Below are 21,412 nucleotides of genomic sequence, written 5' to 3'. Positions count from 1 at the left end.
TCTTGGCTTGAATATAGCATTTATTAACTGGTATTGGGCTACACGTTTGTTTCTTAGTATCTACATCCCCAAAAGAAGTGTACCACTTAGGGTACTTTTCATTCTCCCCAGGAGCCCTGGATGCCACTGGCAGATTCAAGTCTTACTGGCAGAATGTGTGATGTGTGATTCTTGCTCTACACGATGGACTTCCCGAGTTGCCTCCACCCCACGTTGTTTGTGTCCGGCCCTCTTGGTCTGAGCAATGTTCCTGATTTGTCCTTTATGTGCAGCTGGAGAGACCAGCTCTCCCTGCCAGAGTCCCCGTCCCAGATCTCCGAGGTGAGAGTGAGAATGGGGAGAGTCCTGCCTGCTCCAGGGTGGCCCCTTATACTTGGCACCCCCCCTCCTTTTGTAGCATTCAAACTAACCAGTATTGGGGGGGGGGTGTTAACAGAAATCTATTAAAACACAGGCTGAGTGAAAATGTCTCCTTCTTGTAGTGGGGTTGGGAATTTGCCACAGCCCAACCCCAAACCCGCTCATTGTTCTGTTGTTGTCTTGGCTGTTTCTTCAGAGCAGAGCGCCACACTTGCCCAGGAACCTGCTGTGGGAGCCAGAGATGCCTGGGCCCCTTCCCTTGCTGCCACCTGGTCCTGGTAAGGGTTTTATTCCTTGCAAACTGCTCCCCCTGCTTTTCTCCCCACCTGAAGCCTCCCTTCTCCCTACTGATGCCCTGTCCCCCAGCGCCCAGTGTCCTTGGATAACTCATGTCAGCTGGAGCACCTGGTCCTACCTCTGGCCTCTCCTGGTCCCTGGGACAAACTCCATTCCTTCTCTTACTCTTCCCTCAGATCCCTGGGATCCAGGCATATCTGCCCGGGACCTGCTTTTCCGGGGAGGCCATCAGTACCGGCGGGAGCCCCGGGCTGTGCTGGATGTTACTGAGCAGGTAAGTGGCCCTCCAGCCATAGTGTCGTGGGGAGGGGCTGTGCTTAGTGACCCAGCCTCCTCTCCTTCCCAGCTCAGCAGCTTCCTGTGGGACCATGGGGACATAGCCTTTGCACCCCTGGGGAAGCTGATGCTGGAGAATTTCAAGTTGGAGGGAGCACGGGTGAGTGACCCCTGCCAGCCACGGGAGGGAACTTCCTACTTTGCATTGGGGGTGAGCCCTAGGTGAGCTTGACAAGGTCTTTCCATGCAGAGCCGCTCTAAGAAGAAGACAGTGGTCAGTGTGAAGAGGCTACTCCAGGACCTCGGTGGATACCAGCCATGGGGGCAAGTGCTAGTGAGAGAGGATGGGCAGGGCAGGCCTAACTGGTGGGGCACGAGGAAGGAACCAGACGTGGATCCCCACTTTGCATTCGCAAACCCTGCTTCCCTATACAAAATGACAAACTGCACTAGCCTAAGAGAGGAGGGACTTGCAGGGGCTCCAGGTATGACCGCATCCAAATATTCAAATAACCTTAGTATTATTTTTTCTTACCTGCCTCTATCTGGCATGATTCCTTGATAGAAATCTTGTTTCCAAGTCTGTTTTCCAAACCAGCAAGATGGCTTATGACTCCTGGGAAAGAGCCCAGCCCAGGTTCTTCCTGGGGTGCAGGAGAAGTCCCAGGAGGTGGTGGGCGTGCATGTCGTGGCTGTTACGCCCTCCTGTGGACTAGTCATTGTGGGGATTGATGGAACAAGGGGTTGCTCCCGGCCAGGGGTGGGTACCGCAGCTTCCCAAAGGAAGACATTCTAGGTAGATGATCACATTTGCTTTGCCTGCCTCCCATGGGATGGTGCTTGGACCGCCTTCCCACCACTGCCACTGCCTCACCTGCCTGCTGTTCCCTTGTCGTCAGGTGTCCCTGGGCTTTCCTGAGCCATCGACAGCGTAGGTTCTCAATCCTTGCGGGCCAGATCCTGGGCAGGTCAGTGACCACTCTCCTGGGAGAGCTGCTGCATGAGGAACTGGCCACGCGGTGGAAGCAGCTGCTGCTGGATGATGCTTTCACAGGGGGTGCGCTCGCCTGGCTACCTGGAAGGACACCCCATGTTGGGCAGCTGGTCTATCCTTCAGGTGGCGCCCTAGACAGATTGTGTATCCTTGGCCTGGGCTGCTCCCCGACTGGCTCCCTCTGGTGGAGGAGGGTGATTTTGTTTCAGGAACTTCCAGTGACCAGAGCTGACATGCTTATCCTTAACTAGATGCCAGCTTTCCAAGAGGTCCATCTGACCCAAGGAGGTGATACCCAGGTCCTTGGTGACCCTGGCCACATCCAGCTCCGAGGACCTGTGCGGCAGGTAGTGACCCGCACCGTGCAGGGAGAATGTAAGGCCTGTGGCACCTCCTTCCTCCCATGACAGACCTGCTGCCTGACCTTGACCCTAACACTCTACATCTCCTCTTCAGCTCTGCTAGCGGTTCGCTCTGACTACCACTGTGCCCTCTGGAAGGTCAGTAAGCAGGGGCAGCCGGCTCCTCTCCAGGTGCTGCAGGTCAAGAAGGGGGCCACGGGGATCAATCTGAGGTAAAGGAGGCTGAGTGGGCTCATCTGCAGGGAGATGGGTCGGGGAGAAGGACGCATGCCCAGTATAGACACACTTGTGCCCTGTAGCCCTCACCTGCCCGGGGAGCTGGCCGTCTGCAGCCGTTCGGGAGCCATCTGTCTGTGGACCCCCCAGGATGGGTAATGTCCCTTCTTCACCAAAAAACCCTCCACCAAACCAACATCCACCCCCACTGAACTACAGCCCCTGCTCCTGAAACATGTCCTGCACCCTAGACCAGGCTTCCCCATCTCTTGTTCCCCTCAACCTGTCTCCCCAAGGCTCCAGCAAGTCTACAAAGACCCTGAGACCCTTGTGTTCCGGGACCCGTCTCCCTGGCGTTGGGCAGACTTCACCGCCCACCCTCGGGTGCTGACTGTAGGCGACCGCACAGGAGTGAAAATCATTGACAGTCAGGTGAGGGGCAGGACTGTCATGGGCACGGCAGCAGGAAGGAGCAGGTCCTGGGGTAGGTGAGGTCGGAGCCCCGAGGGCCCCAAAAGCAGCCAAGCCAGTGAATCCTGGGCCTATAGGCAGACTTGAGCTTCAGGAGGGCTGACCCTGCTTCTTACCCAGGGCCCACCGGGCTGTGGCCTGCTGCTCTTCCGGGGCGGGGCAGAGGCATCGTGCCAGAAAGGGGAACGAGTGCTACTAAGCCAGTACCTGGGGGAGCCCAGCCCCGAGTCTCTGCACCCTACACTCCATCTCATCTGTACCCAGGTGAGTGATGCCTCATCCCCAGCCATCCCGTGCTGTCTTAGATGTTGCTAGAGACCGTCCCCAGGACAAAACTTTTGAGCCTGTGGCTGACTAGTCACCAAACTCCACCGTCCAGGCGCACTGGCGGGTGGGAATGACCTCGTGAGGATGTGACATCTGCATGGGGTGGACTCAGGGAGCGAGGAAAGGCTAAGCTGGGATCGCCGGTGCAAAGGTAGCCACTGTGTTTAGGAGAGGGGAGGAGGCCTGAGGACCTCCTCCTAGGACCCTGGGACATAAGGGGGTCTGTCTCACCTTGGTTCTGGGGCCAGGTGAGCGTGGGGATGGCTGGTGAGAGCCAGGTGGCTACTATGTGCGAGACCCCTCTTCGGCTTTCCCTGTGTGGCCATCAGGGCAGCTGAGGTGACCCATTGGACACGCCTCCTGTGCAGGGTTGCCCGGTGACGCTGGGAGAGGCAGTCACCACTTGGACTTTGACCTCTTTCTGAGAGCCAGCTGGGGCTCTGGAAGGGGCCATCCTCTGAGGCTTGTCCCATCAGTTACTGCCTAGCCAGTGCATCAGACCCCTTTCTCTTGCTTCTTCCTCGGCCCCAGTTCTCGCTCTACCTGGTGGACGAGCGCATGCCCTTGGTGCCGATGCTGAAGTGGAACCACAGCCTTCCCTCTGCTCCCCTGCTGGCCCAGATCCTGCCTGCACCCTGGCCCGGCTGCCCACGGCCGCTGCTCCTAGGCGGCCAGGGTGGGCAGCTGCAGCTGCTGCACATCACAGGTGAGTCTGGCTAGCTGGGCATGCAAGAAGATAGAGCGCCTGGCCTGGACAGGGCCTCAGCTAGCCGTTTTTCCCCCAGGAAACTGGGCCTCCACACCCCATCTGGCCGGGCCCCCCCAGTGTCTGCCTTCCCAGAGCGATTCCCTCTCCGCCTTTCCCCTGCTGGAAACCAAGAGTCATCGGCGACTGCAGGAGCGGCTGATGGCACCAACTATAGGTACGTGGAGCGGGAGAGCAGGTCTGGGTCATGGTATTCCTTCAGACCTGGGGGTCACTGTCGTTATCTTTTCCAGGTCTCACTGCCATCATCCCACCCTCTACATCCACTCCAGTCTTGTCACTGTTCCAACTCTCTGAGGCTGGAGATCTCTTCCACCAGCGCTTCCGCTTCCGGAATGACCCTGTCTCTCAGGGAGATCCGGAGCCCAGTGCCTCTGTGCCCCCGGTTTCCTGGAGCCCACAGGCTCTGGCCTCCTGCAGCCGGTGGTTGAAGGAGTTGCTGGAAGTACCCATGGCTCCCCCTGTGTGGGCTGCACCCACCTTTTCACACCGCCACCTGCTGAGCTGCAGGGAGCATCAGGAAGTTGAGGGGAAAGTGCCTGAGGGTCTCCGGGCCGCCATGACTACAGGTCGGATCCTGCAGCAGAGTGACCTGGGCTCTCTCCCTACCTCAGAGCCACCTCCTGCTCCTGACTCAGGTCCTGAGGATGAGCTCAGTGAGCGTCTGGAGGCAGCCTGGGAAGGCCGGGTGGCTGCCTGGTGGCAGAGGCAGCAGGGTGGGAGCTTGGGGCCTGGAAGACAGACCAAGCGGGCCAAGCGCCGGACCCAGCTGTCCAGCACCTTCTCCTCACTCAGTGGCCGTTTGGACCTTTCTGACGCTGTCAGCCCTCCTCACAGCCCAGACCAGACGCCCCTTGAAACCAGGCCTCAGCCCCCACTGACCCCACCCTCTCAGGAATTCACCCAGGAGCTGTGGGCCCGGGGTGTGCCATCAGAGCGGCAGCAGACCCTCCGGGACTATATGGCCAAGCTGCCCCTCCAAGGGGACATCCGGGGTGATGCCTGTACACCCTCCTCCCAAACCTCCAGTGTCCGGGGCCCTGCTAGGCATCAGACCCTCCAGGACTACACACCTCAACTGTCACTCCAAAGAAACACCCTGGAACGTGCTTCTGTGCCCTTCTCCCAGACCTCCAGTATCGGGGCCACCCGCTCTGGGCAGCAGACACCAGTCCCACCTGGCTCTCAGACACGCCGGAAGAAGGCCCGAATGGGCTTCTGAGAACCTGGGCCACCTCTGAGACGTGCTGTGCACTAGCCATGCCTGCTGCAGGCCTTTCTCCTCTGAAGGTCTCTCTGACTGTGGAAACATCTAAAACGCCAGGGTGAGGACTAGCTCAGGACAATAGGATGGTCATTTCTCCCTTAGTTTATCTTTTTACCTAAAGATGCTTCTGAGAGGCATGTTGGCAGGGCCCTAGCAGTCCTGAAGGTCAGTGTCAGGCTGTGCCTGAAAGTGGGGGCTTGAGTCAGGCTACGGGGTCACCACAGAGCCTTTGGGGTGTCATGGTGCCAGGGGCTTGCCAGCAGTAGCTGCTGCTGCTTAACTTGTGTTTAAGGAATTTCTACCAGGGTCTAATGTTTTGTATAGATGCTTTGAACTCACATTTAGGGATTAAATAAACTTGTCAGGTGCACATGGTTTTGGATCACCAAGTTCCAACTAGGGTGCCCTTAGCTAGCTAAAGCATGGCCTTCTCCAGGGTTCTGCAACTGCTCTCCGGGGAGGTGGGGTGTGATGCCCACTTGAAGGTGTCTGGGACCCCAAGATCTACTAGGTTTCTGAGGGTTGGTGTTTCTGAGGGTTGGTGACACGAGGTGGTCTTCTCGGGTAGCTGGTGGAAGGAAACCCCACGATGGTACGGATATTAAAGAGTCCCATAACATATTACTTACAAGGACTTGGGGTGTTTATAAAGCTCAGGGAGGCAGCCACCATCCTGCTTCCTACCACGGGGAAGGCGGTGGCTATGCTTGGAGCCCAAGCTTGGTGCTGCTGTCACTGCCTCTGGAGGTGCCTGGGCGTAGAGCTGTCGAGGGGGCCTGCGCCCAATGCTAGTTCCCCGTCTGTGTGAGTCCGAGGCTGGAGGCCCACCTTGGGGTTCAATCCAAGCCAAATTCAATGTCCTCCTGGTGCTCTCCTGCCTCCGGCTCTGTGAGCTCTTTGGGCTCCATCACGGGGCACACTCTGTCCCTCTCGCTGCTGTTTCCTGAAAGAGAGGGAAGGCAGTGTTTTGGGGGGTCACTCCCTTTCTCCCTGGATATGGGTCTTGAGTCAACCACCTGAGGTGACATTCAGAAAACCCTGGTGCCACCAGTGCTGGGCAGGAACAGGAGGGTTTGGGCCCCACAGTCCCCGCTTTGGGTGTGCGCAGGTGGCTGCTGGACAGATCCCAGCCAGCTCCTTCTCAGCACCAGGCAACTTGGCCCACATGGGCCTGTTAATGCCGGGTGGGGCCAGTGTGCCAGTTTGTCCACATTTCTCCACCCCCCCCAGGCGCTTTGCCCACCTGGTGACCCCCTTCCCTGCCAGCAGTGTCTCCATGTGCTTCTGACCTGCACCTCCACCTGGAGGGCCCTCCTCTTTGGGCTGCTGTTGGCTTTTGCCTTGTCTCATTTCTAGGCACAGTGTTGCTGGTGCCCTTTTCCTCTGGTGCCTTGGCCCAGAAAGGCCACTGTTTGGGATAGTGAGAATGGGGTGACCATGCAGCTTCCTTTGTCCAGCATTCCTGAGCCAAGAAGGCCCAGAGGTGCAGGGCCAGAAGTAGGCCAGGGTACCGGCTTGAAGCTTCCAGCACATGCCCACACACAACAGGAGAGGCACAAGCTAGGCACAGGCATTACCTGGCGACTGTGGTAAATGCCCCCTCCAAGCACATAGGTTTCTCAAGGCAGAGACCCTGTTGCTATCCCTCTGGTTTAGGGAGTTAGTTTACTTCCCCACTCTCCAAGCTCCCAGCCCTGTGACCTTAAACATAGAGCCACCTTACCTGAAAGGGAGGCTGAAAGTGGGTGACTGTCCCTGTCTTTGCAGGAAGTGGGGGTTGTAGCCTCCCCATGGCATGGTTGGGGCACTGGCGGGCCTGAAGTCTCGTCAAGCACCTGAATCAGTGGGCGTGGGTGCTTTGGGGCTGAACTTGGGGGTTCCAAGTCTCTCTTTGCGGCTTCTTGAAATATATTTGTGAAGGGCGTCCCCACCTTCCTGGAGGTGTCCTTGGTGACTGCGAATATGTTTGAAAGGCTGTCTGTAGGCCCGGGCTCCAGCACTGGGAGGGAGGTATAGTCCAGTTCAGGGTCACTGTCGTCGCTCAGGCTCAAGATGGCTGTGATCTTTGGGGAGCACATCTGCTAGAAAAAGGAGGTAGGTGTGTTGGAACCTCTGTTTTCACAGTGGTCATTGAAAATTTATGTGCTAATGCTCCTTTTTAAATCTGTCACAGTGTCTCATGTTGTCACACATAGGAAAGGCCAAGAGTACCCAGCACCCAAAAGTCAGGCCTCGGGATGACACCAGGCAGCCATTCTGAGCCCCCAAAGTTGCAGTGAGCTCTGTGGCCAATGTTTGCACTCCTTTGCAACCTCTTTGGGTCCTTGCTTGTACCCACCACCCCTACCATCACCACCACCGTCCTTAGCCCTCTGCTGGTGTCAGCTCGCCAGGCCAGCAAGCACGGTTTTGTTCAAAAACTGCAACTGGGCCCCTTGGAGGTCAGATCCCCTGGGAGCTGTGGTCCGTGCATCTCCATCCCACCATGATGCATGCCTCTCCCTCCCTTTGGCACACTTGGCCTCCTTGAGGCCTAAGGGAGGGGCAGGTCATCTGGGGAGAACTCCCTGTGGAGAGCCTCCTAGACTGCTCCTTTTCTCCCTGCTGTGGTTCCCTTCCCCCGTCTGCATGCCGCTCTGGTGCAGGCAATCCAGGAGGTGAGCAGAAATACATCCCGGGGCAGAAAAAGGGCAAGTGGTTGTGCTCAGTGCAGGTCATAGAAACCACTGCTAATGTGCTAAATCACCAGGCGTGAGCAGCAGCTCACAGACCCAGTGACACCTCGAGACCATGAAATGCAGTGGCGGTAGCGGTCGTGCGCTCATCACATGGAGCACTTCACGTCCAGGTCAGGCAAAGTCCAGGGTAATAGGTGCTGTCAGTGACAAGACCGAATGTGAAAGTGGGACGATGGGGGACGTATGGGGGAAGGATTGAGGACCTGGGCCTGGTCCTCCAGTGATGCGCTGGTGTCCACCTCTTCCAAATCAGGCAGGTCCTGAAAGAGCAAAGGAGCAGTGTCACCATTAGGGAGGGGCCCACCACACCCACCCTCCTGTGGCAGAGCATTTATTCCTGGAGTACAGTGTGGAGAAGCCAGGAAGGACCGGGCAGCTCATGCACACAAGCACTGCAGGTGCGTGGATCCCATCAGGCCCAATGTGACACGGGGCAGCATGCTGGGACAGTTTCCATGTCTTTCTCCTCTGTCATAAGTGACCCAGTCAGCTCATCGAGGGGCATGGTGTACCTCTTCCTGTACACATAAGTCATGGGATCCATGTGGTATAGACCAAGTGTGTTCTAGACCTCTCCCACACTGTGGGGCTCTTAATATTTTGTGGGTTTTGGTACCTTTATAGCCACCTGCCCAGAATTAAGTCCAGCAGCACTAGCAAGGGGAGATGGCAGGACAGTCCGTCCTGTCCTGACTGTGTAGCTCTGAGCAAGCTGTACAACCTCTGGTCCTCAGTTTCCTCGTCTACAAAGTGGGGTGAGTTTTTAGAAAGGCTAAGCAATACAAGATATGTTTAAAACAGGCAGGCAAATAACAATGAGTGTCAGCTGTTGGTGGTGGCATCTTACTTGCAGGTTCTAAAATGTTAGAGATTAATCTCCCAGTCCAGTGTTCACAGGCCTGGAAAGTGAGAGACCTGCTATGACCATTGACCATGCTGCCGAATTCTTCCTGAGTCACAGGAAATGGTGCAGTTAGAAATGAGACTTCTTTTAGAAGTTCAGCAACGCCAAATGTGCATGTGGGTTCAAACTCAGGGAGCCCTGTGGACAGGGATGCAGGGCGCCTCCAGCCTAACAGTGAGCACCAGGTTGGTGGGAAGCCAGGGGTGAGAAAGAGCTTTCCACCTGGAACTGTGCAGCTCCCGGGGGTCAGGACACCAATGGGGAGGGGTCCCATAGAGCTCACACCTATGCCTAGAGCACTGGACACTTATCTCAGTGGGGAAAGCTTTGGAGGAGAAGCCTTTGAGAGGCCAGCATCAGACACAGGGTGAAGCAGCCCCTCTTGAGTCAGTTGCATCTGGAAGCCTGAGGAGTGACAGGCCAAGAAGGTGGCACGAGCCTTTGCTTGGCCAAGGATGAGAGGCTCTGGTGATAAAATGGAACATTTCTCGATTGTTCTGTTTAAGACTAGCTGACAGTGGCTTTGCAGCATAGCCTCTGTGGGGAAAGAGTTTTGTAGACAGCTCAACAGGAACCACTGAGGCCTGCGAGTCTCTACCCTGAATACACATACATGCCAACCGGGTGGAAGGGGAGCTTAATAAAGTGCAGTGCCTGCTCGGGAGATCTGGGTGGGGCCTGAAAGTCTGCATTCCCGTGATGCCAAGCCTGCCATCCAAGGCCCACACTGGGTATGGAGGGTTTCAAGGTTTTTATCTGTCCACCTGTGTTTTGCCAAATGGAAAGAGATACTTGTCTGCAAGTACGGCTGGTTCCGTACATCGATGAAGAGTTTCTCTGTCTCCAGCTTCACGGCCCCCATATCCACGGCTCCCTCCAGTTCTGCCCCTGAGGCACCCTCACTGGCCACAGTCTGGGGAGCTGATTCTGAAGAACAATTAAGAAGTGATCCATCTCGGGGTTTACCTCACACATGCTCAAATGACAAGCCCCAGGTGAAGGTGTTTCAAAGATCAAAGGGACAAAGGCCTCCTCGGGTCTGAAGGGCTGGCTGTTCCTTGTGCCAAAAGCTACGAGAATCCCCAGCGGGATGGGTGACATCTACACAGAGATGGCAAGCCCGGGGACAGAGCCGGCCCTACTGCAGCCCGGACGTGCCGCCGATGGATGACTGCACAGCAGGATGGACACAAAATAATCAGGACCAGTGGAAAAGGCATGATTGATAGGAGCACTTTGGCAGGTTGCCACCTGCTTGGAAGGGCGGCCCCCTCACTGCCTGTACTGCTGTACTTCAGGCAGGCCCCCCACACACACACACCACTCCCCCACTACCACAGGCCTCAGGGACCCCATTAACCAATCTCAAGGTGGTCTGGGGAATGTGGACTTGAGAAGGAGCTCCTTCCGCCTTGAGGTCCCTCAGGCTGCACCCCAGGGCCATGTTCCGCTCTTTTCATTCTGGCCTCAGCAAGGGTGAGGGGGTGGCCCTTATTCACACAGGCCCTGAGCAGCATCTGGCTGCTCACTGTTCCGTTACCTTCCCAAGCAGCTCCGGGGGTGGCTGGGGCCAGGGCCTCAGTGGGCAGTGTTCCCCCTGGTTCCTGGCCTTCCATCTCTCCATTGACCTCCGCAGACAGCTCACCTCCTCCACCCTGCTTTTCTGGGAACAGCTCATCCTTGGCCTCAAAGCTTTCTTTGACAAACAGCTCTATTTTCTGCTGTGTTTCCCCACCTTCATGGGGCTCTTCCTTCCCCTCTACTTGGGCATCTCTGTTTTCGTCTTCTTCCGGCGGTGCCGCCTGCCCTGAGCAAGAGAAATAAATGGTAAAATAAAGAAATTATAGATATGGATATAATATAAGTAACATGGATATACATGAAGGTGTGTATTGGTCCCAGAGACGAAGAAAGCCTGCCTTCACCGCCCAGCTTTACTAGACCGCCCAGCTTTGCGAGGCTGCACGGAACTCAGCATCCGCCGCCCCTCCGTAGCGTGTACCTTCCTTTCGACTTTCTTTCTGTCGTTTCCTCTCTTCGGCCTGCTGCTTGAGCCTCGCTAAGGCCTCAATGCTGTCTGTGATCTTCTTCCGCTCTCTGCTCTCCCACAGTTCTCTCTCCTCCTTCTCCGCTGCGTACCCGCCCCTGGCCCAGGCCTCTGCACAAGCTCTGTTTGGAAGGAGACAGTTGAGGAGGACTGAATTTTTTACAGGATACTATTCAAAACATGCGCTGTCTTACCAAACAAAAGGGCCCTTAAGACCAATGGGAAATAGAAAAGTTACACCTGTACATTTTAATCTTTATTTGCAAGGCCTTCTAGCTATCAAGCTATTGCCGGCCACTGCAGCCTGAGTTCCATCCCCAGCCAGGGAGCTGACCCACAAGGTGCAGCAGACCCCTCCTGTCTTGTCCCCTCCACTGCTCCCCTCAGCAGTGTATTTCAGTAGATCTGCATGTTCTGCTCCCCATCCTGTCTCTGGTGAATCCTCTCACTCCCCACCCCCGCCTCCACCCCAGTTCTTGTATGCAGAAATAAATACCGAAAAAAAAAAAAAGAAGGGGAGGAGATATTTGCATATCATATACCTGGTAAGAGACTTGTCGCTAGAATATATGAAACACTTTTATAACTCATGAATACAAAGAACACAATTTTTTAAAGGACAACTGTTAAGAGCAGGCAAGCAGTACACTGGGAGAAAATACTCGCAAGAAAGCTAACTGATCAATGACTTGAATTCAAAGCATACAAAGAGCTATCAAAACACAAAAATTAAAAAAACAAAAAGCACATGAAAAGATGCTCCACATTCTGACACTGGGGAAATGCGGACACAGCAACATTTCTAAAGTGCAAAACACCATTAACCAGACTTGAGGAGGTGGAGCGACGGGAAGTTGCTCTTGTTGCTGGTGGGAATTCAAAGTGGTGCTGCCACTTGGAAAGAGAGCTTAGCAAACACGAAACCAGCCTCACCATTACAGCCCAGCGATCATGCTCCTAAATAGTTTCCCACATGAGCTGAAAACATTCACACAACCCCTGCCTGTGAATATTCATAGCACTATTCAGAATAGTAAAAAAAAAAAAAAAAAAAAAGCAGGAACCACCCAAAGTGTCCATCAACTCATGAATAAATAAAATGTGGCCCGTTCAACTGGAGAGTCACTGTGCAGTATTGTCATGAAGTATTGGCCTGTGCTGCTGTGGCAGGGACCTTGACAAACATGCTGAGTGAAAGAGGCCCCTCAGGAAAAACTGCCCATTGTGTGATTCTGTTCCTCTGAGACATCCAGAACAGGCAAATCCATAGAGATAGAAGGTAGGTTCCAAGTAATAAAATGGCTACAAATTTTCTAGAAGGTGTAAGTGCCTTTAAAAAGACTCAACCCAGGGGGCCCCCCCGGTGGCGCAGCGGTTGAGCGCTGGGTTGCAAAGCTGCCCACAGCCTCTGTGGCGCCGGTTCGATCCCCGGCTGCTCCCCAGCCACCGGTGAGGGTCCCACATGGCGTGCAGACCTCTCCTGACGCCCGCTGCTCCCCTCAGCAGTGTACTTCGGTCCTTCTGCCTGCTCTGCTCCCCGCTCTGGCTCTGGTGAATTCTCTCACCCTCCCGCGCTTCTGACTGTACCCAGTGCATGTATAAACAAAAAAAAAAAAAAACAAAAAAAAACCAGCAAACAAATAAATAAAGCATGCCTCTAAAAAAAAAGACTCAACCCACAGTCCTTAATCCAGTAATACAGCTCCTAGATTTTTCCATCCCAAGGAAGTAATCATTGATGACGTCAAAGACTTTCCAACAATATTTATCAAAGGATTTTGAAAAATAAGTGCTCTCTAAATAAGTGTTCAAACACAAGGAATTTCCTGTTAGAGAAAATTAGCCATTACATTTCAACCCAGAGAATATTTAATGATGTGTGAAAGTGCTTAAAAATCACACTATGCATTTAATGTTACCAAAGACTTTTCCTTACCTGTCCTTGGGAAAGACTGGTCTGTCATCCAGGTATGTTAAGTGTTTTAGTCGAACAGTAACTGTCCGCCGATAACTGGGGATGTGCTTGATGACCGGGTTTCCCATCAGATTCAGTACCCGCTGGAAGCAAACAGGCAGAACCACATTCACACCAAGAACCTGACTCGACCAGATCACTTCACATGTGCTGTGCTCCAAGAATAAGTTGGCAAAAACAGCCAGCACCAGGTCCTGATGACCACAGCAGAGAAGCCAGCAGGCTCCCTGTATTTGTGCCACCACAACTGTCCCGATTGAGCAGCTGCCCTTGTCCTTGAACTTCAGGTCCTACGTCCCATTGTCCTTCCGACCAACATTGGGAAACATTTCTGAGACCTTGTTCCAAGTGTGATTACATTAGTTGTGCTTGACCAATCTCTCTTACTGAAATTAATCTCATCTAATGGATAGTTTTCTTGCCTTCCTGGCCAGGATGCAGTGACAGGGCACATAACATTGATGAAGAGAGAAGGCGTGTGCCCTTATCTATAGCCAAGGCCTTTCTCACCAGGCTTCCAGGTCTCTTGGATGCCAGGGTAGGGCCAGAGTTGAGAGAGGGCTATAGTGGTGCCCGAGTGCCAGATCCCCTGTGAATCCTGCCACCTCCTCAAAGTGCAAAACTCAAGGAAAATGGTCAGGTGACTTGTGGGGGAGCCATTTAAAATCAGTCCAACTAATGAAATACTTTTCATACCTAAAGTGGTGGTGGGAGAAAAGAAACACATTGTGACCTGGTTAGCTTAGTGTTTCCCAGACTTCATTCTCACCCCACCTTCACCATCCTTGTCATCTTCTCAAGTGACGGATCCCATGGAGGTTGGGGTGGTGGGAGCAACAGGCCACAGGGACAGACACTAGAGGGGTGCGTAGGGCATGAAGGATTGGCTGTGCTTGTGAAGGCTAAAATGTGTGCCCTAAATGGCCTGCCTTGACACCCTAACCCCAGCACCTCAGACTGACTGTATCTGGATACGAGCACTTTAAAGAGGTGACACTGACAGGCACAGAGAGATGGTCATTTGCACGCCAATTTGCCCAGGGAGAGGGCTCAAGGAACCAGCCCTGCTCACACCTGGATTCCAACTTCCTCTTCAATGATCAAATTAACTCCTGTTGTCAAAGTCCCTCCCCCCTGCCCCCCCCCAACTCTGTGGTGGTTTGTTATGGCAGCCCTAGCCAAGAAAAAGGAGAGAAATATGTTTTATCATGTATTAAATATGTATTAACACCTGCTGGTCCTTCCTGACAGTTCATGTACTCTGTAGATGGCTGCTTTTACTTTAAATTGGCTGGCTTTGTCTCTTACAATGCCCTAAGCAGTGAACAGTGAGCTCAAGAATTTTGTGTGCTACCATTAATATTTTTTCTCTGTACAAATGACAACACAGACACACTGAACAAGCCAGGACATCAGCAAAGATTCAAGAGTTAATGGAAAAGGCGCAGGAGCAGCCAGGAGCAGTTGCCACCAGCCAGCAATGGGCCCACTGGAACATCCCAGATGAAGATGACAGCAAGGGGTAAATCACATCTAATTAGGGGTTGCTACGGTCTTAACTCGTTTATCTGAAACCCGACACATGAAAAAAAAGAGCCAGACATTTCTCCTGGCCTTTTCTGTATAGATTGTCTATTAGGGCATCCCCAGCCAATGAAGGAAAGTTCTCTGGAAAAGCATGCCAGCTAATACATGCAGAAAGAAGAAAAGAACTGGAAAGTGGCCGTTGTCCAAGTCCTAATGAGAGAACAAAGCTAAGCCCCTGGCCATGGCTGCTGGTGGATGGGGAGTTCTGTAGTGCCTGGATTAGACTGACCTCACCCTCTATTTTACTGCAGCGGAGAGACAGACAGCTGGACTTTCCAGGCCCAGTGATGTGCTGCACCAGCCCACCTTGGAACCTGGATCTATGGAGTTCTGCCTCCATCTGTCACTGCTAGAAGTCCTGTATACAGCAGGACATGTTAAATGACACCACAAGGGGGCCTCCCTGGTGGCACAGCGGTTGAGCGCTGGGTTGCGAAGCTGCCCGCGGCCTCTGTGGCGCCGGTTCCATCCCCGGCTGCTCCCCAGCCACCGGAGGAGGGTCCCACATGGCGCGCAGACCTCTCCTGCTGCCCGCTGCTCCCCTCAGCAATGTACTTCGGTCCTTCTGCCTGCTCTGCTCCTGCTCTGGCTCTGGTGAATTCTCTCACCCTCCCGCGCTTCTGACTGTACCCAGTGCATGTATAAACAAAAACAAACAAATAAAATAAATAAATAAATAAAACATGCCTCTATAAAAAAAAAAAAAAATGACACCACAGGGTGGCAGCCAACCAGGTCCAGGATGTGACTGACTATCCAAGAAAAGATCCCATTTCATTGACAGATTACTGGGGTGGGGGAACCACAACGAAGGGGAAGGGCTTCAGATCAAAAGAGGTTTATGCAACAAATAATCCACATACCAAGTGTGGGCCTGGGGTAGATGTGAACAACCCAACTGTCTTCATATTTGAGACAGACTAAACTTGGGCTGGATGTGAAATAGTTATAATATTTTAGGTACAATAATAGCATGGTGACTTTTTTTTAAAGTCATCTTGGAGACACAGACTGAAATATTTGTGGGTCAAATGATATGGCATTTGGCATTAAAGATAGTCCGCCTAAAAGTGCAGAAAGGGAAAAGTGTGAAAGAGGGTGAAAAGAAAGGAGGGAGGGAAGTGGGGAGAGAAAAGATCTGATATTTAGCACCAAATAATAGAAGTTATGTGCATTACCAAATCGGGCATGCTCTCGAGAACGCTCAGGATCTCTGGATCACTCAGCTTATTGTGGGACAGGTCAAGGACGCAAAGTTTCAGACACTCCTTTAGATGCTGAATGTCTTCCACAGTCTCTAGATGGTTGTGGGCCATCTGAAGTGTGTTTAGGACCGGCAGACAGGCTGGCAGGGTGCGGGAGCGGGGAGGGGGAGAGGTCAGCAGAAGTAAACAACAAAGGTAACATGTCTGTCTGCCCCATAATATAAGTTCTTCCAGCCTCCCCCAGGGGAGAGCACTAGAAGCATCTACAAAGACCCCTGGTGCCTTACTCTTACCTAGGTTTTCAATGGTCTTAATGTAGTTATTGCTGAGGTTAAGAGCATCCAGTTTCTGCAGAGGTTCTAGGTTCTCAATTTTATGAAGTAAGTTCACTTGCAAGAAGAGGCAGCGCAGTTCGGTTTGGGCCTCCAGGTTCTCGATTTTCTGTATTCCATTGCACTCCAGCCACAGACAGCGAAGCCCCGTGTACTCCTCCAAGTTTTCAATGCGATCAAAGCCTGACTCAAAGGGAGGGGGTGTTATTAAGCTACCCCCCGACAAACTCATACATGGGGTAGGGGGCAGGACTCACCCTTCTTTTTGTCTGCCCACCTAAAGTCCCTACTCCTTCCTCCAGAAATGCCACTGCCACTTTTGTTGGAGGACCATCCCCTTCCTGCTACTGCACCATGGTGCTCTGGGTGGCCACTCAGTCATACTCCAGCCACAGCTAGCCAGGTGGGGCCAATAGCGATGGATCTTGAGGGGCTTTGCTGACTCCACTGGGAAAAGTGGTTTTTCTGCTAGAATTGTCAGCCTGCTCAGGAGGTACCTTGCAGGTTTGCTGTTGGAATCAGGATACAGAAAAAAGTCCATGCATTGCTATTAGTTGAAGTCTGTTAGTCACTTTTAGCCTATAGTCTTTGTCTCTTTCTTTTATTTTTTAAAAGATTTATTTATTCATGCATACAAGAACTGGGGTAGAGGCCAGATATCTGGGCGTGTGAGAGGATTTACCAGAGACAGAGCGGGGAACAGAACAGGCAGACTGACTCAAACACACTGCTGAGGGGAGCAGCAGGCGAGACAGGAGAGGTCTGCTGTGCCATGTGGATATCTCACTAGTCAGCCAGGCTCGAACCCATGCTGCAGAGGCTGCAGATAGCTTCACAGCACTGTGTTCAACCACCTGCACCACCAGGGGAGGCCCTGTCTCTCTCTTTTACTCACTGCAATTTTTTGTTGAAGTAACTGGGTTGTTTCTCTCTTGACTTTGTCTTGGCCTTGTCCTCTCTCTAGCTGTCTTCCTGCTTCACCGTGGAAGGCCTTTTCCTCATTGTCTTCTCAGATTCATTCCTTTCTTGGGTCTACTATTACTGCAGCCACCAGCGAAGGTGTCAGTGACATCCAATTTACAGTCCTCTGTGCACTGAATACAGATACTAGGTGCTCGACCTACTGGGTCCTGCCCTCCTTCTTCAGTTTCCTCTTGGGGCTCCCTGGATCACTTAGCTTATTGTAGTGATCATTGTCTCCCGGTATTCATGCCCTTGAGTTAATGATTCAGTAAAACCAGCCTTAATCTTGACACCAACAGAATATGGTAGAAGTGATGATAGTTACTTCTGAGACTTTGGCTTCCGTCTTGGCCTGTCTCTCTTTCTTAGGTAACTTGCTTGGAGGGGGGAAGCCAGTTGCCCTGAGAAGCTCGTGTGTGAGGAATTGAGGTGTCCAGCCAACAACCAGTGAGGATTTGAGGCTGTGAACCTGGAAGTGGATCCTCTCACCCTGTGGACTCCAGACAACTGAGGCCCAGTCAACAGCTTGGCTGTCATGACTAACTCCAAGTCAGGACCTCCCAGCAAAGTCATTTCCAGATTCCTGGCCCTCAGGAACAGTGGGAGATCATGAAATTGTTGCTAAGTTTTGCAACAGTCTGTTCCGCAGCAGTGGACAGTAGAGGCACTTCTGTCTCCCGGGTCTTCTACCTCTTTGACTCTTTCTGCTTAGTCTAACCCGCCGGGTTCTCTTCTTCCACTCACCTCCTGAATATTGGTCTCCTGGGGTGTGCTCACCAATGTCATTTTATTCAACACTACATCTAAATGTTGGATGGAGAGGACAGAGAGGACAAAGCGGAAGCGAGGAAGCCAGTTAGGAGGGGTTCCAATGCTTTAAGGTCAGTGCTGTGGGAGCCGTCCTGTACCTTCCCTGCCTGGCCCAGCCTCTGGCCTGGGTGGTTCGTCATAACCATCTCTGTGTTTCCAGGACTGAGTACAGTGCCAGGCTCAGGAACCATTTCTTGGATAAATGAATAACAGAGGCCTGAGGAAGCTGGTTGGCTGACCCACAGTCAGCACACGCTGGGAACTATCACTCTTCTCTGTCACTGCTAGGAATAGTCTATGACTTGGAACTTAAATTTCTGTGCACCCGCAGGGATGCCAGTGTTCACACCTCTCTGCCCTGAAAGGCACCCGGTATCCCTCACCTGCTGTTTTCTATGCCCATCTTTGATCCACTATTGTTCCAAAGCCCAAAGTATTTCCAAGGCAGCTTTCTGGTGGCAAACATGGCTTGGAAAGTGGGAATATAATATGCCAATGTATACATATAATCCCTTTTTATAAACTCATCAGGTGAGACTTTCTTCAACGAAATACTGCTTTTCCATCAATCTCCAGGAAACTGAAATTTCTACTTAAATTTGAGAACTCTAGATAATTCCCATGAATAGTTTTTTAATACCACCGTCTTTCTGCCTGACACAATCCTTACCTAAAAAGCTTATCCTTACCTTTAAAGTGTAAATACAGTGTATCATTCAGTGATGGGGTAATATAAAGTTTATGTTGCTTGCAGAGTTTTTGCAGGAAACGTTTAGTCATTCTGTTAAATAAAAATACATGAACAAGAAATTTCAGTTTCTGTATATCCCAAAATTCCATACCACATGCATTCTTCCCCAAATTTCACAACATCCTAAATGCCTGATAACTATTTTAAGTTGTTGTTGTTGTTGTTTTTGGTATAGCTTCCAGAGCCTCATCCAATATTATTGCTTTCAGCATTCTTAAAAGTTGCAATGTATGTTCTAATAAAAATACTTTTAATAGTGTCATCAAGAACTACTGATGTTTCTTTCTCTAGGACTGCCATTAAAGTTTAATGGACTGTGGGATGGTGGAGGAGGGTTTAAAAAAAAAAAGTTTAATGGACTGTGGCTAGTGGTGCCATACATGCAATGCAGTCCTGACTCCATGACTAACTCTCAAACATGGGGCCAACTATTTACACTCCATGAGCCTCAATTTTCTTATCTGAACACAGGGGTGACTGCAAGGCTACCTTACTCAGTCAGTGTACACTGATTAGCAGTAGCATGCCCACAGACCTGGGGCCACCGTCTTCCTTGTCATCTCTCTGGTGTGCTAAGCAGCCAGCTGGCCTGCTGTCACCACTCTGCTTCTGCTCACTTTGACAGGATATGTCAGGAGGACTTGCTGAGACTGCCTCAGGATCGTTTACTTCTGTAAAAGAAGAGATTTGTTCTATAGAGGTGAAGAAATGTATACAAAATTCCTCCAGTTTCAACTTATTATCTGCTTTTAGTACGGGATACCAGTATTCTTTAAGCGTATGAAATTTTTTCAAGCTTTGCTAAAGACTATGGAAATTTCGGGGTCTCCCTGGTGGCTCAGTGGATTGAGTGCAGTGCTGTGAAGCTGTCTGCAGCCTCTGCAGCGCTGGTTCAATTCTCGGCCAGTCAGGGAGATACCCACATGGCACAGCAGACCTCTCCTGTCTTGCCCGCTGCTCCCCTCAGCAGTGTTTTCAGTCCATCTGTGAGTTCTGCTCCCCACTCTGTTTCTGGTGAAACCTCTCACTCTCCCGCACCTCTGGCCTATACCCCAGTTCTTGTATAAATAAATCTTAAAAAAAAAGAAAGACTATGGAAATTTCACTTCTGGGCCATTCCTTTCTAAAAACTCTTGTGAGGCACACACAAAGATACGTGCTAGGATATTCAAGACTGCCAAAAACTGTTATCAACACAAATGTCCATCCATAGGGACTGGTTGAATAAAACAATGGAGAACTTTTCTGCCTTGGGAAAGAAGGTACTGGAGCTCCACCAATCAATATCCTAATTCTCAGAAACATCCATGGAGTAAAAAGCAAGTTTCATACTAAGTGCAGGACACCATTTATAGAAATTAAAAACACGACCCCAAGCTAGGCATATGTAAGGACACAGTCTACAGGGAGAGAGAACTAATTGGAAGATTCCATATAAAATTCTGAAAGGGTGACAAAAAGAACATTCACTTTATCTGAAATGGCTTCTGTGTTTTTTATAATCTCTGTTCTTTTTTTAATCTCTGTTCTTAAAATGTTTTCAAAAGAAAAATTACAGGAGAAACAGGCAGGGTGAGGGTGGAAATATCTTTGGTAAAAAGAAAATGAGACATTCAAATGCACTTGTTTTTAAGGGTTTTTAAACTGGTGTTCTCTGCCGAGTTTTGGGGGGGGGATCTACTGAGGCATATTCCATGTGTTGAATTGGCCTATGTGTCCCTATTTCTCACCAATACAGTGCCATCACAAGAAGTACCAGATAAGCATTTGTGGAATAAAGAATAGGTGCTCAATATACACAGTCACTGATTATATCAATAACAAGAACTTCCATTTATTAATGGCCTACTGTATATAGGAAGCTCTAATTGTATTATTTCTGTATAATTATTGCTGATTGTGGACAAGGAGCCCATGGCTTAGAGAGTTAAACAGACTTAAGGCTGGAGAACTGCAGGGCTGCACTCTGACCCAGTGGGAGGGACTCAAGCCCTTGTCTTCCCCCTGAGCAGCACTGCTTCCCTACAGCTCCTCATGCAGGCTTGTTTGGAGAGTCCATGATCAATATATATTTGTTGACTAGGTTGGAAAAATGAAACACACATTAAGTAATTTGTTGACCTAGTCATGAAAAGGTTTCCCTTAGGGGCTGACACCAAGTGGAAATAAGAGACTGGAAAACAAAATTCTGGGAAACTTTGATGAAGAGTCACCCACTGACCCCAGAACCATCAGTTCTTCAGTCTCTCCGTAGATCACTGCAAACGCAAAGGGAATGAATGCCCTACCCTGACATAGCAGGTAGTGGAGGTGGAAAGCTCTTCCCTGATGATAGCAATAAAGGGATAAATTCAGAACATTAAAAAGTTGGGAGAATGTTGTGTTGGGTAAGGGCCTGGGCCTGTCAAGGCTGGGGAAGTGTGAAAGGAGAGAAATGCCTACCACACAGAGCGGCTCAAATGCCATTAACACTTGCCACGCACGGTGTAGTGAGTGCGGGCCTCAATTGTTATTATCACTGGCTGTGAAGATCAGGTGTGGGATCAGGCTGTAGCGCCCAGCCAGCTCGGCCCGTCGCCCCCCTCGCCTCCCTGGGGCGGCGGTCGGCACCTTCCTTGAGGCCCCCTGGGCCTGCGTTCCCGCGGTCACCCGCAGACTCCTCCAGGTCCAGTTCCCGCACGCAGCCCTGCTCCACTCCCCCGTCGACCGCGGGGTCCTTGGGATGCATTATTCTTGAAACACCGAACACCTCGTAGCAGTGAGG

The 21,412-nt window shown here is 51.6% G+C and overlaps 2 protein-coding genes across 2 annotated transcripts; one reads left to right on the top strand and one right to left on the bottom strand.

Annotated features, from left to right (window-relative positions):
- Positions 1 to 183: 183 nt before the first annotated feature.
- On the top strand, positions 184 to 5,291 carry TAF1C (TATA-box binding protein associated factor, RNA polymerase I subunit C; the record flags this gene model as incomplete). Its single annotated transcript, XM_084257217.1, has 14 exons — positions 184 to 321; positions 557 to 638; positions 834 to 931; positions 1,004 to 1,093; positions 1,184 to 1,257; positions 1,833 to 2,071; positions 2,186 to 2,302; positions 2,384 to 2,501; positions 2,589 to 2,660; positions 2,802 to 2,937; positions 3,097 to 3,240; positions 3,835 to 4,009; positions 4,089 to 4,226; positions 4,303 to 5,291. 14 exons carry the CDS (start codon positions 184 to 186, stop codon positions 5,289 to 5,291), a joined length of 2,610 nt encoding a protein of 869 aa, XP_084113343.1.
- Positions 5,292 to 6,172: 881 nt separating this feature from the next.
- Positions 6,173 to 21,376, bottom strand: DNAAF1 (dynein axonemal assembly factor 1; the record flags this gene model as incomplete). Its single annotated transcript, XM_084256840.1, has 12 exons — positions 6,173 to 6,279; positions 7,060 to 7,417; positions 8,278 to 8,334; positions 9,799 to 9,905; positions 10,519 to 10,785; positions 10,981 to 11,147; positions 12,962 to 13,083; positions 15,766 to 15,932; positions 16,086 to 16,307; positions 18,587 to 18,678; positions 19,184 to 19,319; positions 21,259 to 21,376. 12 exons carry the CDS (start codon positions 21,374 to 21,376, stop codon positions 6,173 to 6,175), a joined length of 1,920 nt encoding a protein of 639 aa, XP_084112966.1.
- Between the last annotated feature and the right edge of the window lie 36 nt (positions 21,377 to 21,412).

This window comes from Talpa europaea (genome assembly GCF_964194135.1).
Source record: "Talpa europaea genome assembly, chromosome: 16".
In the NCBI taxonomy this organism is placed as follows: Eukaryota; Metazoa; Chordata; class Mammalia; order Eulipotyphla; family Talpidae; genus Talpa; species Talpa europaea.
The sequence above is the reverse complement of the archived record's forward strand: the minus strand, read 5'-3'. Positions and strand labels throughout refer to the sequence as shown.